Raw genomic sequence first — 19,117 nt, forward strand, 5'->3', positions numbered from 1 at the left:
TATAAAAGACCTTGTCTTAAAACCAACCAATCAACCAACCAACCAACCAACCAACCAACCAACCAACCAACCAAAGTGGTCCTCTCCAACACAAAACACCCTTCCCTCAAATCCCATAACCTAATTAACATCAAGTATATAACACTATATTTGTATGTATATATATATATATATATGTTAGACGTTATACATGTCATATATTGTTTCTTCTATTAAGTCAGAGGTTCAGTGATAACATACACAAAAAGAGTTTCCAAATAATCTGACTATGTTAAATTCAGATCTCATCCTACTGTGAGTTTAATGATTCCTTCCACCTTTCTCTCTGTCTAGTGTCAGTATTCTGGTGACATACAGTTGAACCCTCTCGACTCTACCCAACTGCCATAGGCAAGAGAAGCCAAGATTTGTACCTCACTGGCTCTTTGCTTAGAGCCCCAGAGCCTAGAATCATGCCTGACACATTCAGCAGCTTGTTCTTCTTCTTCTTCTAGAAAGGCAACATTCAAGGGAACAGCACACACTCTTGCAGACATGCAGAATCTAGGAAAATGTTCTTTCTAGACCTGGTGCTCCCAGAGCCCAAATCAGAATTCACTTACCTACACAGTTCTCAGCCTCTTCTCTCCCCTTTTTCATCCCTCTGTTTTTGTGCTGATACTATCTTTTCTCACAGGCCAAGAGGGAAACTTCACACATAGTCCATCGAACCTAACCTTTTTTTTTTTTTTTTTTTTTTTTTTTTTTTTTTTTTTTTTTTTCACAGTATAGCAAATTCATACAAATCTTTTAAGAAATTGTCTTTACAGGTTTCTTGCATCTGTAATATTACTTTCTTTATTCTCACTCTCCTTCAATATTGGTTGATGTTTTCATTTTGTTCTATGTACTTTTCCTCTAGTTCTTGCTGTCTGAAAACCATCCGTTCCTCCTCACAGTCTGGAAGAGGAGGGTGGGCCTCATGGTCCAGAGACCTCCAGGGTCTTCCTCCATTGCATGTTCATGGGTCAGCCTCACAGGTCTCAAATGCAGCCTGATATAACCGTGTGCCCGCTCCTTCCCACTTTTGCTGGTGCCTCTGCCATGAAGGACATAGCTGCTTTTTATTCCAAGTCTTCTGTAAAGGCAGGGGTGTTTAAGGGCATGCTTTGGTCACAGACCTTGTGTCATAATTCCAAGTCTACTCATTTGCCATTAAACCTCTGTCCCTTTTGCTGCGGGTTGCCATTCCCCTCCCCCCAGAACTATGGAACATTCCAGAAAATACCACCTCTACCAGATTTCACTTCTTTGACCTTAGCTTTTTATTCTGAAACTTGTATAAAAAAAATCCAAAATCTCCCACATTCTTGAATGGTTGTTATTAAAGTCAAGATGGCATTTTAGAATCAAAAATAAATTCCTGGCACATCAAAGGTGAAATATTGGGATGTGAAGTCCTGTTTGGCATGCACTGGTGCGTCTTTACAGACTTAGGATAGGGGTTGTTTCTAGCCTTGGCTCAATCGGGAAAATGTCTGCTATGCAAGTCCAAGTACCTGAGTTTGATCCCCAGCACCCACCTAAACATCCAGGCATGGTGGTGCATGCCTGTAATCCTAGTGCTAGGTATGTGGAGACAGGTGGATCTGGAGCTTGCTAGCTAATGCTTCAGCCCAGGACCCACGAGAGACCTTGTTTCAAGACACAAGATAGGCAGTCTGTGATGAACAGCACTGGAGGTTGATCTCTGGCCTCTACACCCATGCACACACATGTGAGTTTACACACATGTGAACTTGCCCCTCTCCCATAGTTGGTTCTAGGCTGTATCTCCTAGAAGGGTGGCAGTTGTGTGTGCTTCCAGGACTGCCCACCTCATAGTCTATAGCATTATCCTCTTTGGGGGACCCTCCTAGGGAACCTTCCCAGGGAACACACTGGCAATTACGGGAGTCTAAGTCCCTTCCCACAGTCCCCAAGGAACTAGCAATTATTCCTCCTTTAGGAGAGTGTTTGTCAGAAAGAGAAGGTGGACTTCGGACCCTTCTATCCATTTGTTAGTTGGCCACATCTAGTGGGACAAAGCATTTTTCATTCAACCTCTGCTGCTCATTATCCTCTGTTGAGCCCCAGACACTGCCATTCTGGAGCAGATGATTGATGGTCACCACAACGCTAGAGTCTTTCTAGTCTCAACAACTGTAGAGATGAGCATCCTTTCTCTGGGACCTCTCATTTACTTCCGGCAGAAGACTGTCCAGGCTGTGCTCCAGTGTGCTGACATTAGGTCCCAAGTCGACTCAGAAAAGTAAACAGGATTTTGAATGCCAGGCCAACGCTCTGGTTCCCACAGGAAGCTGAGTTGTGCATTATCAAGTCCCAGATTTTTGCATTTTGAGGAAACAACACAGGGAGGTTAAGTTTTGCTTTTACTCAATCAGGACGTTAACAATAACAAACTGACTACCTTGAACCCCGAAGTACAAGAGAACCCTATATTAATGCACACAACCTATACTGCTAATTGAATAAATACAGCTTTGTGATTCTTCTTTTCCTCAGCTCACTGAAGATTGGGTGAAAACTTGGCTAGAAGTTGACGCTGGTCACTAGTTCTGAATTTTAAAACTCTGTTCTTAGAAATCCGTTACTCAAACTGAGGTATCCTTAACGTTCTTCTTTTAAGCCTTTTATTTGCAAGGACTGAAGTTCAGAACTATAATAGCACTGCCCCTTCTGATGTTTGGACACTTGTTCCCAGCACATGTGGAGAATCATTTGGTTTCACAGATAGGTAGGTAGCTTGTGTCATGTCCTCTTATCAGAGTACGGTGCTAAAGAGAAACTGCTGAATGAGGTTATTTGAATTTGTTTCTAACAATATACACTAGTGTGTTGATTAGGGGACTTCAGCCTGTGTGTGTGTGTGTGTGTGTGTGTGTGTGTGTGTGTGTGTGTGTGCACACACCTGTGTGCATGTGTTTACACCTCTGTGTATTTGGAGGGAGCTGGAATCATCAATTACATAAGTCCATAAAGAAAAGTACACATTTTCACTGGATTAAATGAGCTTTGTAAAGTACATAAACAAGCCTTTGGGGTCACGTTTCCAGCTTCGTCTCCATTTCCTAATGAGGCCAGGAAGATTAAAATATCTACTGACGAGATGTGACTCTGCATTTCAATTATCTTGACAGTCTCTTATCATTTTTGATGATTTAGTAATAGCAGAGTGTGGCAAAGTAGCTAGGTTTCTCCCACAAAATATCAGAATTGTTTTTCATTTTAATATACTTTCAAAGATCATAAAATGTTCCTTAGAGTGACATTTGAGCCTCAATATTTATGACTTTCTGATTGCTCTAGCAGTTTAGGAAAAAACTAAAATGAGCCTCCAAGTAAAATTTTAAGTGGAAAAGATTAAAATCAGAGTTATGGACTTCTTTCATTTGAATGAATATTCATTTTTTTTCCTGGATGTTTTATGTGCCAACACTAGTTTCCCCATATTTGTCAGTTTTTGAAAAAGTGCTTCATTTCTTTCCCCAAATATATGAGCTGTTTTATTTTTTATTTTTGCAAACACCCCCTCCCCCTTTGAATCAGCATCCTTTTCCCCACTCATCTTTTACACTACGAGCTGGCCACATGCACCATCTGCCCACAAATGAATGAGGCACAAGTCGAGGAGAATGAGTGAAGGGAAGTAGATGAACGGAAAGACACCATTCATTATCCTCAGGACTTTTGCACTGCGATGGTATCCACACAGCTGATTTGTAATGTGTGCTTGGATTTGTTGACTCTTTAACCTGCCTGTGAATTTGTATTTCTTCCTTATTCATATGCATTAAGTTCTTTGACTAAATTAAACTGTATTTCTTTAACCAAAATGCAGCTCTTTAATCAGTTTATGATTTCATAACTGCTATTTTTCTTCAAACAGTGCTTTTAAGCAAGTTTTTAGTGCAATGCATTATTAATATCTTATTGTTTCGGAGGAAGCGGGGAGTGGTCTGATGATAATTTCCTGTTAAGGAATGTACAGTGTAATCTCATTCTAGAACGTCTCACGACTGCTAAAAGGACCGTGGATGTAGGTAGAGAAAGACGTGAATGCTGTTGACAGTCTCACAGAGCAAGAGAGGAAGAACAAGAGCCTGGAGGGATGCACTAGGGATGATAATTTTATTAAAGTTCATTAAAATGTCTTAAGTTTTATTAACAACTTGAACCTCTGTTTTGTCCTTGAGGAGTATAATTAATTAAACTCTTCAATAAGTTATCTCCAAGCTCTATTTTAGATATTGGTATGACATAAAATAACAGACCCAAAGCCCCACCCTTGTGAGACTGATCTGTGAATGAATCTAGTGGAATAGTTTATAACAACAACAACAATAATAGTTATGCTTTACAAAAAGTTGCTATGTGAGTTTACTGAATCATGTAGAAAAGACCTGAGTGGTTGTGCGTTGCACTTTAGTGAAGACCTCAAAAAGAGCAACTCAAAATTAGATCCCTAGGGGATCACAGCACCAACGCATCTGGAAGACACCACGCTTTTAGACTTGGTGTCTAAGCTGTAGCACACACGTAATGTGGTGAAGACAACAGACACATCCAAGAGGAAAGCAACATGGATGGCAGAGACATCATCAGGGCTGTTCGGAGAAGGTTTGTGACTTTGTATCTCCCCAAACAGGCATATGGAAGTTTCTGGAGGGCAGATGGTAAAAGTGTCCTTGCATTGGATCTACAAGAAAAATTTTATTCTAAACAAAACAAAACAGAAATGAAACAAAACTAGACTTGCTTAATTAAGGGAAATTTGACAATGGTCTGAAGCTATATCTAGCATTAGCTCTAGTTCTAAAGGAGGAGAAGCTTGAGTCTGAACCTCCACTTCCCCCATCTCGTTTACTCCTTACTTTATTTGACTAATTATGTTCACTATTACCCTCCATGCTGGGGGAAAGATGGCCATCCATCCTGGAGGCCCAGCTTTATACTACTACTGTTGGTCATTCATGTGTTCATGAGCAAGCCACCTCCCTAAGACTCCATTTGGTCTACAAATAGGTGACATTGTAGACAAGTCCGTAGCCTGAATTGACGGCTGACCCAATTGACACTTAAAGCTGCTAACAAGGATTAGCAGAAGATGATGGTTAATATTAAACACAAACACATGTGAAGATGCGGTGACACACGACAAAACCATCACAGTCAATACTTCTTTAAGCAGTGGAGATGGAGTAAAGGAATGGGAACTCTTGACACCACGATTGAGTACCCGCCTGCAGGAAGCAGAGCCTGAGTGAGCCCAGACTCTTCTGGTGCCCAGTTACTCACTCTTGCCAGGCTGGTCCCAGATGGAACTTTGTAAGGGACATACTTCCTGTAGATATGACCGACTCTAGAACACGGAACGTCAAACATCTCTCCTCCACACATCCAAACCTAAAGAGGAGAAAATAAAACAAAAGAAGAGTAAATTTCACCAGAAAGAGGAATTATTAATATAATTTAGAAATCATTTGCACATTTTCTTTTTTAAAAAAAATATTTTATTTTTAAACTACATGTATGAGGTTGCGTGTGTGTGTGTGCGTGTGTGTGTGCATGTGTGTGTATGAACATGAGTATCTGTGGAGACCAGAAGATTGTGTTGCATCCCCTGGAACTGGAGTTACAGGTCATTGTAAACCGCTGGCTGTGGGTGCTGGAAACTGAACTTGGGTCCTCTGGAAGAGCAGCAACTGTTTTTAAGAATGGAACCATTTCTTCAGGCTCCTACACTTCTTCTAATGTCTCAGCTGAAGAATTCTCTGTCATAGGCAGCTAACCAAGAAAAAAATAAAAATTTAAAATCTAGATTTACAAATGCATAGAACAACAAAAAAAGTAGTTCCCTAAAACTGTTTTTATAGATAGTATCCTGACATTTCTTTTCATCCTGGGAGAGTTTAATCAAAATTATTATATTGAACCAGAATTTAATGCTTATCTTTTTTGTATGGGTACTTGCTTTTGATAATTTTGTCAAATCATTAAAAAATATATTACTAGCACTGAAATTATAAAGGTGGAATTTTCAGAACGTTGAAGTCAATGATGAAATACAAAGCTGCCCAGGATTCAGGTGGAATCTAGATTCTGATGCTTGCAGCAGGGTTAACCTTAACATCAGTGTTGCACTCTCTCCCCCTCCACCACCAGTCCTTTCCTGGGCACACATGACTGGTGCATGATGTGAATCCAGGAAATACATGCCCTTAGATTTTATACTTAAATATAATAAAACAATTAAGTGCCTATATTGCATTTCACCATGACAAGTCATGTGGATAGATACATAGTCACGGACTTACCTAACAGATTGTATACTATAAAACAATTTAGCTATCAAAACATAGATCTAGGTTTCATAAAGCTGCACTTTTGCCAATTTTTTTTCTGCAAGAAAAAAAATGAAAGGGTTAGAGATAGTTTCATGGTTTATGTTATGTGATAACCTGACTGGATCATGGTGCCAGATATTTGCACATGTGGATGCTTCTGTGAAGATGCCATTTGCCTTTTTTGCATGAGATCAAAGTTTAAAGTCAGTGAACCTTGAGCAGCATATATTACTCTTCATACTGGTGTTAGATCTCACCCAATCAGCTGGTGATGTTAGGGAAATAAGGACCACCTACCAAAAAACCCCAACACCAGACATGAGAAGCCCTCTTTTGAGTTATTGGTGAGGGCTGTCTAAGAGACCCCCAAAACATACAGCCTATGGCTGTTGCCCTTGCTTACTCCCAGAGGTGGAAAGGGAGTTTCTATTACTAAAGACTCCATGAACTTCAGAAACAGGGACCTGAGCTAACTCTCCTAGCATGTCACCTCCCTAGCCTTCATGGTTCTAGAAGGTGCCACACAAGCTTGCAAAGGAGAGACACAACCAACAGTCCTGCTCAGACATGATGCCCATGAACACAGCAATGACCAGCATGGCACAATAATCTTACGGGTTCAGCAGTGGCACACATATCTTGGTGGTAACCAATGGCTCTCTGATTGAACTTAAGACACACTCAACAAAAGGAAGACCATGTTGGTACTGAAAACCTAGCTGTCTAACTAGCTCTAGTGAAATCATGGTTATTGGAGGAGAATCTACAACCACAAATTTACTAAGCCAGCATAACACCTAACTGCAATATATAAACATATGTCTCCATGCCCACATCCTTAATCAATATTCTATCTACAGAGTTAGCAAACTGCCCAGGCTTGAGAATTAATAATGCTGTCTTTTCAGGACATATGGTCTCTTTTGGAGTTATGCAACTTTGCTAATGAATAGGCATGGCTGTATTTCAATAAAATTTTGTTTGTCAAAACAGGCACAGGGCCATGGTTTGCTGCCCATTCTTCTATAAAGCACAAAGCATTTCACACAGGGAAATTCAGTTGGTTTAAACCAATGTACGAGGGAGATTATAATTTCCAAAACTAGACACAGTAATATCTTTCACTCCATATGGTCCTTTACCTGTGGCTTAGTATTCTCCCATTGAGGTGCAGATCTAGGTCCTTTCTCCTTGAATTTGAGTCAGCTTATAAATTCTTAAGCCAGGGGACAACAGCAGAAATGACCTATGTCATGATTGACAGCATAGCTTCTGCCTGTCTAGTTAGTGCATTGTTTTTGTGATTCTGAGCTGCCACACTAGAGCTTTGATTCCCTGATGCTACCATATCATGAAGAAATGGAGGCCACATGAGACTCCATGTGATACTTCTTGCTCAGCAGCCTCTGTTGAGGTCTTCACTAATGGCCAGCATCAGCTGGCAGACACATGAATGAGAATCCTTTACATGATTGCAGCCTATGCTGTTGAGTCCATACTCAGGGAGTAGAAACATGACTAATAACTCCTTTGTGTCTGTTTTCGATTTTAACCATGTAGAGCCCATTAGCTTAGTTAATTAAACGTTGTTTTATGTTGCTGAATTTCTGATTGTTATGCAACAATGGAGGCTAGAAATACATACCTTCAAATACATAATGAAGGCAAATTGACAGCCTAAATCTATGGGTCATCCCTCAGCTTCATCTTATCATCTGTGAGAAACACAGTGCTAAGATTCACCATTTTCCATGCTTATTCCTCTCTAGGCACACTGCCAGGTTAAAATTCCTGTGTATTTATTTAGGTGGGGAGACCTGACTATTTCTTTCCAGTGGATGTGAATAAAGAGGATATGCATCGCTCCTGGAACAAAGACGGTTTGAATGGGGGCTGAGGAGATGGCTTGGTTGATAAGTTGCTTTGCCACTCTACACAAGGATGGAGACTTGAATCCAATCCCACAGAACTCTGCAAAACTGCCAGGCACACCCCTCTAATCTCGGTGCTGTGAAGGTATAGAGGAGAGAGTCTCTATGACTTTCTAGACAACTAGTCTAGACAAATCAGTGAGCTCCAGGCTCAGAGAGATACTTTGTCTGGAAAAGAATGTGAAGTGCAGTAGAGGAAGATAATCAATGCTGACCTCTGGGACACACACACACACACACACACACACACACACACACACACACACACGCACAAATGTGTACCTCCACCACATGCATGGACACAATTGTAATAAGCATGTATATACATGTGAACACCCACAGACAAAGAAATGATGAGTGGATTTCCTCACATATCTTCTTCAGAGGATAAAGAGGAAGGTTTGGTGCTGTGGAATAATGCTTTTGTACACTGGTTTAATAAAATACTGATTGGCCAGTAGCCAGGCAGGAAGTATAGGTGGCATAAGCAAACAAGGAGAATTCTGGGAAGAGTAAGGTTGAGTCAGGAGACGCCAGCCTGCCATCCAGGCAGCAGCGTGTAATGGCACACAGGTAAAGCCAGGGAACATGTGGCAACATATAGATGAACAGAAATGGGCTGAGTTTAAGTGTAAGAGCTAGTCAATAGTTAGCCTGAGCTAATGGCTGCAAAGTTTTAATTAATATAAGCCACTGTGTGTTTACTTAGGTCTGAGTGGCTGTGGACCATGAGGCCGTGGGAGTCAGACAGGACCAGAAAAACTTCAGCTACAATTTAGGACTATAGACATTAGTGGAGTCTTTAAGTGACAGGATATGGGTTCCAGAAAACCTGGATGGAGATTCACATCCTTCTGCAAACCTGAACAAAAACCATGACAGGAGTGATAGAGAGACCTTAGGGATATTAAGCTGTCAAGTGTTTGGGCCTGGCTGCAGTAGCTGATCTCCTTATTATGTGTTTCTCAGACTCTACAGACATGCTTAATGAAGTGTATTGGTTTGAAATGTAATTATTTGAGAGGTTGCTTCATGTATTATTCTTTTCATTTTATAGAGGGGGAAATGGAAAGTAATCAGACAGCAGATGAAGGATGAAGAATGTTCTTTAGTCTTGTGTATAGTCAAATGTCAGTTCTGGTTAGTCAAAGCTAAGCAAGGGTCAAGACAAAGAGGCTTTCTTGCCATCAGACCACCTGTTGCTAGGAGACAGTCATTTTTTGGCACAGGCTTTGGCTTTCCCATAATGCTACCGTTAGTCTGTAGAAGTGGCCACCCTTTCCTGAAGCATCAAGGGGTGGCAGCGGCAAATAAGGGCAAACCCTGAGAGTGCAGTCTGGAGCAATGTCATTCATTATTCTGTCCTTACTTTCTGTTTTTGTTCAGATGATCATATAACACTTAGGAGGTGATGAGGTGGACTAAATGATGTTCATGGTGAAACTCTGACAGCCTAAGACCTTCCACAGTAGAAAGCTAAATCAATCATCATAGCATGTTGCTCTGGGCTGAGTGTTTATGTCTCTGGCCCCTGATTCATACACTGCAACCCCCACCTTCCTGTGTAATGGTATTAAGAGGTGGGGCTGCTGGGAGATAATTAAAGGTGAAGGTGGCATGGATGAGATAAGTGTCTTTACATAATAAAGGAACCCTAGAAAGATCTCCTATCCTCTTTTGTTGCTATGAAAGGATAAGGTGGTGGCCACATGAGACCTGGAGCTCCAGAGTGCCAGAACCCTGACCTCAGATGCCTGGATTCAGCAGATTGCCAGGAATAAATTCTGTGCTTTAGAAGCTCCTCAGTCAAGTGTACTTTGTTGTAGCTGCCCAAACAAACTAAGGTTCTCTCCTTTTAAAGATGTGAGCAATGCTAACAGACACATAGAAATAAAAATACTTTAAAATAATTAATGCTTCAATTTGTTGTTGTTGTTGTGGTGGTGGTGGTGACTGGTCCTCACAGACATATTGGCTTAAAACAATTGGAGTTTTCTCATTTTTCCATATGGTTGTAAGTCCCTGTGAGTTCAGTGGAACTTTCTACCAAGGGTCCCACAAGACTGGAGTCTGGGTGTCTGATAGGCTGAGCCTTTATCTGGAGCCTCTATAGATGAATCTGCTTCCAAACTCATTTAAAACATTGGCAGAAGTCACTTGTAGGACCAACATTCCCATTTTTCTTGCTCTCTACTGATCAGTGCCCACTTTTTACCAGGAGCTATTTTGGTTCCTGGTCTATGGACATTCCATCTCAGCACAGGTGACTCTCACTAATCAGGCTGGGGCAAGTGAGCCTGAAGGGTTTAATAACCTTAACGGCATTTGCCAAATATCTTTCATCTTGCACTGTAAGATGTTATGCATTATATTGGCACGTATAACATGTAATGTTTATATGACAAGTTAACATATGGGATTAAACAAGGTAAGAGAATCAAATGAATTGGTATTCACATCTTCTCTCAATAAACCACTCTCAGCTCTTTAAAAATCTTCCTTTCAGAAGTTGGTCAACTTTTACTATAAAGTCAAGTCAAATTCAAGAAATTTCTGTGCAGATTTTTTAAAATGCTGAATTCAATGTTGCAAAAGCAGTAGACTCCTGGGATTACTTTGTCTGCATTATTATCACCATGATTCTTTACAACCATAAATATGATCATCACACACCTTCTTTATAACCTGCCACTGTTTTCCTATTACTCCCAGGGTAACAACAACTGTTTGTTGACTTGTCTTCAATGACGTCTTCCCTCTTCCTGGACAGGGCCACTTTTAACTCCACACAAGGTTTTGCTGCCCAAAGGAAATTCTGCCCCTTTCTCTTCTCTGCCTTTCCCACCCTTTGCCTAGTTCTTATTTGTTTTCTAGGCTTCAGCTTACATGTAAGCCCCTATATTTGGTTAAGACTCCTGTTTTACATTCTCATTTTGTCCTTCTCTTAATCCATTATAATCTTCTTCCTTTCCCCAAGGTTTTCGTTTTCCACAGTCAACAACAGTCTAAAAGTATTAAAATATTCAATGGAGAGAGAGAGAACATTCATATTTTTATATGAGTACATTGCTATAATTATTTTGCTATTGTTGCAAATATCATACTATGCTCAACTTATAAACTAAATATTATCATAGATACATCTGCATAGGAGAATATATAATCTATGCGGATCTATATTGTCTATGGTTTCAGGCATCCATTCTTGGAATTTACGTGTAGTGGTTTGAAAGAAAATGGCCCCTAAAGGGAGTGGCACTGTTAGGAAGTGTGGCTTTGTTGGAGTAGGTGTGGCCTTGTTGGAGGAAGTGTGTCACTGTGGGGTGGGCTTTGAGGTCTCCTTTGCTCAATCTATGCTCAGTGTGGTATACACTTTACTTCCTGTTACCTGTGGATCACGATGTAGAACTCCCAGCTCCTTCTCCAGCATCATGTCTGCTTGCATGCCACCAACCATGATGATAATGGACTAAACCTCTGAATTGTAAGTCAGCCCCAGTTAGATATTTTCCTTTATAAAAGTTGCCATGGTCATGGTGTCTCTTCACAACAATAGAAATCCTAACTAAGACAGTATGCCTTTGGGATTAAAGGGACATTGTATTGAGTCAATAAATACTCAGTGAGTATTTCATATGCTCCAGATCTCTCCCACAGCTGGTGCTATAATGTGTGGTACATGCCAAGTTCTGAATATGTGAAACTTACTTTCAAATGGTGAGAGCATTTAAGATAATTACAGCTAAGTAATTTATTTGTGATGTCCTGTATGATTTACTTAGTGTTTGTTTTCCCTCATTGGACTATAAACTCATGACTATTTTATCTGTTGTTATATCTCTAGTTGCCTATGAAGAACACAACGTATAATAGGTAAAATATAACAGATGGATGGTCGTCAAGTGGTTGTATAGGATCACTTTTAACTCCAATTATATTTAAGCTGCTTCTTCCTTAGAGTGCTATACTACTTAGGGTTTCTATTGCTGTAATAAAACACCATAAGCAACTTTTGGAGGAAAGGAATTATTTCAGCTTACAACTCTTGAGGTTGAACTCCACCCCTGACAGAAGTCAGGACAGGAACTCAAAGAGGTAGGGACCTGGAGGTAGGAACTAAAGCACAAACCACTGGGTAGTACTATTTACTAGTTTGCTCTCCATGGCTTGCTCAGTCTGTTTTCTTATACCCCGGAGGACTACCTTCCCAGGGGTGGCACCACCCACAGTGGTCTGGGACCTTCCACATCATTCAATCAAGAAAATGCCCCACAGACTTGCCCATAGGCCAATCCATGAAAGCATTTCTCCATTAAGATTACTCCTTCTCCAAGAACCTAACTGGTATCAAGTTGACATTAAAAACTAGTTAACATGGTGTCTGTAAGTTTCCAGTTTAAGGTTCACTCATATAAACTTAGAAAATATTTTTTTTCCTTCTTACTGAAGCTACATCACACCCTCTCTATTCAGAGTTGGTTTTGTTACTCTTCCAAGGACATCTTTTATAGATAGATAAGGATTCGTTGTAGACCAGCCTGGTCCCCAGCTTACTATAGAGCTGAGGATGATGTGGCATGTTTGATTCTCTTGGTTCTACCTCCCAAATGTTAGAATTACAGGTGCATATCCCCATCCCTGGTTTATTCATTGCTGAGAATCAAAACCAGGGCCTCAGGTTCATGCTAGGCAAGCACTCTGAAAACTGAACTATAACTCTACCACACGTTCATTTCTTTTCCTTTGTTTTTTGATATTGTAATTGTGCCTCTTTCTGTAAAAGCTTCCATGTTTGGACACCCTAGTGAGATGTTTAGGTGTCAGTGTGGGAACATGGCTCATAAGAAAAATGCAATTGTAGCATTTATCAAATTCTATATTTGTTCTAAAAGATATGATATATATGTTAATCAAACAATATTTTAAATAGGTTCTTTGAAAATTTCATACATGTATAAAGTGTGTTGTGGGGTCTTGGGCCACCTACTAGTGGCCATTTCCCCAAAGAAAAGTGACTCTGTCTTTCTCAGCAGCTGTCAGCTACAGTGGGATAATGCACTTGTACACTGCCTTAATAAAACACTGATTGGCAAGTAGCCAGGGAGAAAGTATAGGTGGGATAAGCAGACAAGGAGAATTCTGGGAAGAGGAAGGTTGAGGCAGGAGACACCAGCCTGCCGTCCAGGGAGCAGCATGTAATGGCACACAGGTAAAGCCACAGAACATGTGGCAACATATAGATTAACAAAAATGGGCTGAGTTTAAATTTAAGAGCTAGTCAATGGTAGGCCTGAGCTAATGGCCATACAGTTTATAACTAATATTAGCCTGTGTGTGTTTATTAGGGTCTTAGCAGCTGTGGGACTGGTGGGTGAGAGAGATTTGTTCTGACCATGGACCAGGCGGGACACAGGAAAACTTTCAGCTACAGTCAACTTGATTGCTTATTTACTTATTCATTCATTTATTTATTTGGCTTTTTGATACATTATGTATCCCTTGCTGGTCTGAAAATCACTATGGAGACCAGGATGGCCTCAAACTCACAGAGCTCTGCCTGCCTCTGTTGGAAATAAAGGCGTGCATCACCATGCCTAGCTTGAATCGTATTTTTAGAAGACATTTCCTGGTGCTTGCTGTGATGACAGTCTACAACAATAAATCTGGGTCAAGCCATATTTTAGTATCCAATTCTTAGAGAAATGTTTTACATTTGCAAAGTAATGCATCTTCTCTCAACCTCATAACTATTTTAGAGAAGTGTTATTTTATCCATGAATGAACACAGAACAATTCTTTAAAAACATCCATTTTAAGTTGAATGGATAATGGAATGTTTGCCTTATTTTTAAAATTGTTTTTCAATATCAGCCACAAACTGGAATTTATACATGGAAACATTAAATGGAATTAAATCATACAGTAATGCTAGGGACATTATCCTCAAGCCTGTGCAGAAGTATTACATGCTTCAAGGAAACAGTGATATAAATCTCTAGGTATCTGAGACCAAGGCTGGCCCTCTTTCTTCTGGCCTGGTCCTCTTCTCTTGCCCCTTCTCCCAAGTTATTTTGCCATCTTTTCTTTTTTCCACAAGTCAGGTTTTCCCCTGCCTCTGGGACTGTTCTGGCTTTCTGCCTGGAATTATTTCATTTCAGAACTCTAGCTAGAAAAGGACTTGTTTCCTCCAGGTAGCTCCAAATTCTTCCACATCCAACACCTTGTCCTGCTGCATTCTTGGTCCAGCTTTCCCTGTTGCTGTTGTCCAAGTGTTGACAACCTTCCAAGCCAGGGCACACCTCACTCACTTGCACACTGTGTGCCTTCTCTGCCCGCCTCTCTCCAAAAGGCAAGAGTTTTTCTGCCTTTCAAGAAGTATGTGTCTTAAACACTTAGAACAGTATGTTACACGCAATTCGTGGGCTATATTGTTGAATGAATGAATGAATGGAAATGGGAATGAAGTATGGGCTTATTAATACAAATGAAAGTTAATTCCAGATGGCCGACTTGCTTAATGCAACCCAGTAAGGTGCCATTATTTAAAAATAGGAGTTCTGGTATATCTGAAGACAATTTCAACATGAGCTATTTCGAGCTTCTTTTCAGGCACACATGATTGCATAACAGATAGATACTGTGTAGGTTAATAGTGAACAAACTTGGGGTCTAGAATACAACTTTCTATTTTAAGATATGACTTGGGCAGACTAGGATTGAAAAACTCCTTAAGATAGTGACGCTATCATCTATATAGAAAGTACAATGGGAATTGCCAAACAGAAAGGTTTTGGTAGATACAAAAGTAAGGCTCATTTTGTTCAGGTGTAATAAAGTCTACTTGTTGGTTTGAGTTGGTCTACAGAAGGCTTGGAAAGGCAGGCATGTTTTTCTTATTCTCAGAAACCTGAGATTTAGGGTTATTCTTTGAGATAGAAAACAGTAAACATCTTATTTTGAAATCTTTTTTAAATCGTTTAGACTTAATCACAGATTTTGCTTTTATTAAACTAAATATTTATAAAATTTATTATTTTAAATTCTCTCTCTCTCTCTCTCTCTCTCTCTCTCTCTCTCTCTCCCTCTCTCTCTCTCTCCCCTTTGTGTGTGTGTGTGCACGTGCATGTATGCACATGTGTCTGTGTGTTTATGTCTGTATGTGGGTATGTGCACATGAGTGCGGGTGCCCACAGAGGCCAGGGATGTCCAATGTCCCAGGAGCTGTAGTTGCAGGTGGTTGTGAGCCACCCAATACAGGTGTATGGGAATTAACTCAAGTCCTCTGGAAGAACAGCATGTGTTCTTAACTGCTGAGCCACCTCTCTAGCCCCCTTATCTGGTTTTTAATTGCGTGACACACACACACACACACACACACACACACACACACACACACGTTTGTCTGGGCAAGGGTATGTACACGTGAGTACAGTAGTCAAAAGATGTGGGAGGAGAGCATTGGATTTCCTGGAGCTGCAGTTACTGGCAGCTGTGAACTGGTCCTGCTTACTCAACTAGGGTCCTCTGTAGGGTCAGCATCATCCTTAGTCACTGGGCCATCTTTCTAGCCCCTGTCATAACATTTTAGGACTACAAGTTTCTATTTGTTGATCAGAATATAATAAGAACAGAAGAGGAAAATGTCGCCAGTGAGGATATAGTGGCTTTTATTCTCAGGAGAAAAATCTACAGTTTCTTGACTTACCTGCTTAGGAGTGAGTACTCTGCTCCGAAAGTGTATTAAGATGCCCTATGTAAACTAACCTGCACGTATGCATATCTAGATATCTGAGTGGTATCCAAGTGATAGGGGGAAGGTTGCCTGCAGAATCATTGCTTATAGAAGCAGCGTTTATGTACATGGTAACATCAAATAGTTATGGATGTGGGGATGAAATTTAAAAACAAAAATATAAGTTGGTTTATTCAAAATAGTAAGTTATAGATGGGACAAAATGGATGTACACAGCTCAAGAGTTATTTGGGTAACAATATTATTAGGAATGTAGTTAATCATCTCCTTTAATCCATTATCCTATAGCTTACAAGGTGCATTAGTGGTAAAGCATGCATGCTTTCCCCTATATTTTCCATATGCTTCTGGATTTTTGTGTCTGTTATTTAAATTTTCTGGATTCATCATCTGCTAAAAACAGACAAAGCACTTTCAACATTTTTTAAAGTTAGTTTTCTGTGCTACATACAACTTCTTCCAGGGAAATATCCAAATGTGGTTTTTCCTTTGCTCCTCACTGGGCCATCAATCATTCTGTTGATGGGGTGGGAGTCTACATCAGGCCAGGGGGAATGGATGGGTCTTTCTCTGATGTTTTACTCCATTGGAGCTAGATCCAGAGCCCTGAGGGGTCTTGTCTGAAGGATGGGAGGAGTCTTTGGAAGAGAACAGGGCTGACAGAGAGGGCCACTTGGAGGGCTTCTGAGAGAGGTTCTTGCAGCATTTGTGGCCCTGGGCCTCCAGGGACTCATTTACTTGACCTTTTCAGTTTCTGTATGTGTGTTTATTTCCCAATGCCCTCTGTTTTTTCAGTTGGATTCAGTTAGTTTTTTTGTCCTCTTATAAGTCAAGCAATTGACATCAAAAAGCTTTTCCTTTGGATGAGGATTTGGATGTCCAGAGCCAAAAGGTTTACTTTAGAACAGGCTCTGTGTTCTAGGCTTGGGGGTGAGTGCCTTTGCCAGGTGAGCCATCTGGCCAGCCCTTATTTTTAATTTTTTAATATCTATCTATCTATCTATCTATCTATCTATCTATCTATCTATCTATCTATCTATCTATCTACCTATCTATCCACCACCACCCACACCACCACCACACCACCCATCCATCCATCCATCCATCCATCCACCCACCCACCTTACCACCCACCCATCCACCCATCCACCCATCCATCCATCCATCCATCCATCCATCCATCCATCATCTATCTATCTATCTATCTATCTATCTATCTATCTATCTCTATCTGTATTTATATCTGTGTATGTATGTATGTGCATGTACACAAACTGTGGGAGTCAGTTCTTTCCTTCCTTCATGTAAGCTCCAGCAAACAACTTTACCAGCCAAGCCATCTCATTGTCCCTCTTATTTATTTTTTGATGTCTAACAAAATTCAATCTAAGGCTGTTTCACCAAAATAAAAAAACTGTAATCACTTTTAATGGTTCATAGCGATACATGCAAAGTATTTTTAACTTGAGCAAATGTTGCTGTAATACTATAATATGGTTTAGTTGGCCAGTTGTTTACTGGGCAGTGACCACCATTTTCTGAGTCATTTTCATCCTCCAGAAAGTTGGAGCTACTAAAGCAGCTATGAGGACTAAATGATACACATGACTATGTGACTGAATGGTAGTGAGGTCGTACGAGGTGATGTGGCCACCCGATGACATTGGTGGGAAGGTCAGGACACAGGACCACGTGCAGCTCTGTGCATGTGTGTATTGTGCAGAGACAGGGATTGTCTTCACACTGTCAAAGTTTGGATAGGAGGCTGGAAGGTTGGTGAAGCTATGTTGGCTTGGTGTCATCAAGATGGCTGACTTTGATAAAAAGAGCATCACATATCCTGCTAAAGCTCATGTGTATATTATATGCTCTTGAGGGTCACTATAACATCACCACTGGGAGGTGTGTGAAAGCATTTGGAAATAGTGTAAGGAGCTTTTCTATTTTTTATTAGTTCCCTATACAAGTACTTCTTGAGCTCACTTTATATAGATTTGAATAGAAGAATGAGAGTGATGACATTATATTTCTTTTTTTTTTTCCTTCTGGTTAGAGAAAAAGAGCAACAAAGAAATCTAAATATTTTGGGGAAAAAAATCTCCTCTTTAAGACATTTTTCAAACTGACCTTACCACAGGTGCAAAATGCCATATAAATTGTTCTGTCTTGCTCACTTTACAGCTATCTATAGAAGTCAAAATAAAATTAAACAGGGAATTAGGAGAATGCTGTCAGACATAAAAGCTCTAACAACCAGAAGGACTCCATGCCTGCCGCAAGGCTTATCTCTAATAGGCATAAAATTTAGCTTGAAAATGCCGTGGTACACCTGAGGTACCTTTTGTTGGATAATTGAAATGAATCTCAGACTGGCTTTTGAGACATTAAGCAGCTGTTTCTGTTTATCTTTGAGTTTTGGAATGAGTCTAGAGTCATTTTAATATTTTCTTTGGAAGATCGATTCTGGGCATGTCGAATTAAAATGGATATTTTTATGTTACCTAGTCTAAATATTGTTGAGGAAAAAACCCCACAGGAACAACTCTAGATATTTTCTTGTGTGTCTTGAGGTATACGGGGGACTATAAAAAGGCTTCTGTCACGTTTTAGACACAAAATACAGCGAGACTTTGAAGTACTCTGTGGGCTCAGAAGTAAAGAGCAGTGTCTAATCTGGCTGTCCCATAAAAGCAATGAGAAGGTATATAAAATGTTGTAGACTCATCTCTGGCATAAAGAGGAGTTCTAATGAGCACATTTTATAAGGCTAAATTTATTTCTACCACCGTCATTTGTACAAAGTATCATCATGGCAGTTTATGGGCACTGTCTTCAGGGAAGAAGGGGGGTACTTCTAGGGAGGCAAATAAATTATTGTAGAGCTCAGAACAACTTTGAGGGATTTCCTATTTCCAGGGAACTGTGGAGGAAGTGTGAAAAGGCTGGTTAATTACAGCTGTAGGTTTTTGCTGGCGTGTGGGGGATGGAAGGTTTAAGAAGTTGGGAAATGTGCAGAACAGTGTGAGGACAGGGGCCTAGGTGACTGT

General features: G+C 40.3%; 1 protein-coding gene across 1 annotated transcript in view; it reads right to left on the reverse strand.

Annotated features, from left to right (window-relative positions):
• Galntl6 (polypeptide N-acetylgalactosaminyltransferase like 6) overlaps window positions 1-19,117 on the reverse strand; it is a 1,066,425-nt gene that overhangs the window by 80,150 nt on the left and 967,158 nt on the right. The window contains 1 exon segment of the mRNA XM_028889258.2: window positions 5,338-5,445. Coding sequence (XP_028745091.1) covers window positions 5,338-5,445 — 108 coding nt within the window.

This window comes from Peromyscus leucopus, chromosome 17, assembly GCF_004664715.2.
Source record: "Peromyscus leucopus breed LL Stock chromosome 17, UCI_PerLeu_2.1, whole genome shotgun sequence".
NCBI lineage: Eukaryota > Metazoa > Chordata > Mammalia > Rodentia > Cricetidae > Peromyscus > Peromyscus leucopus.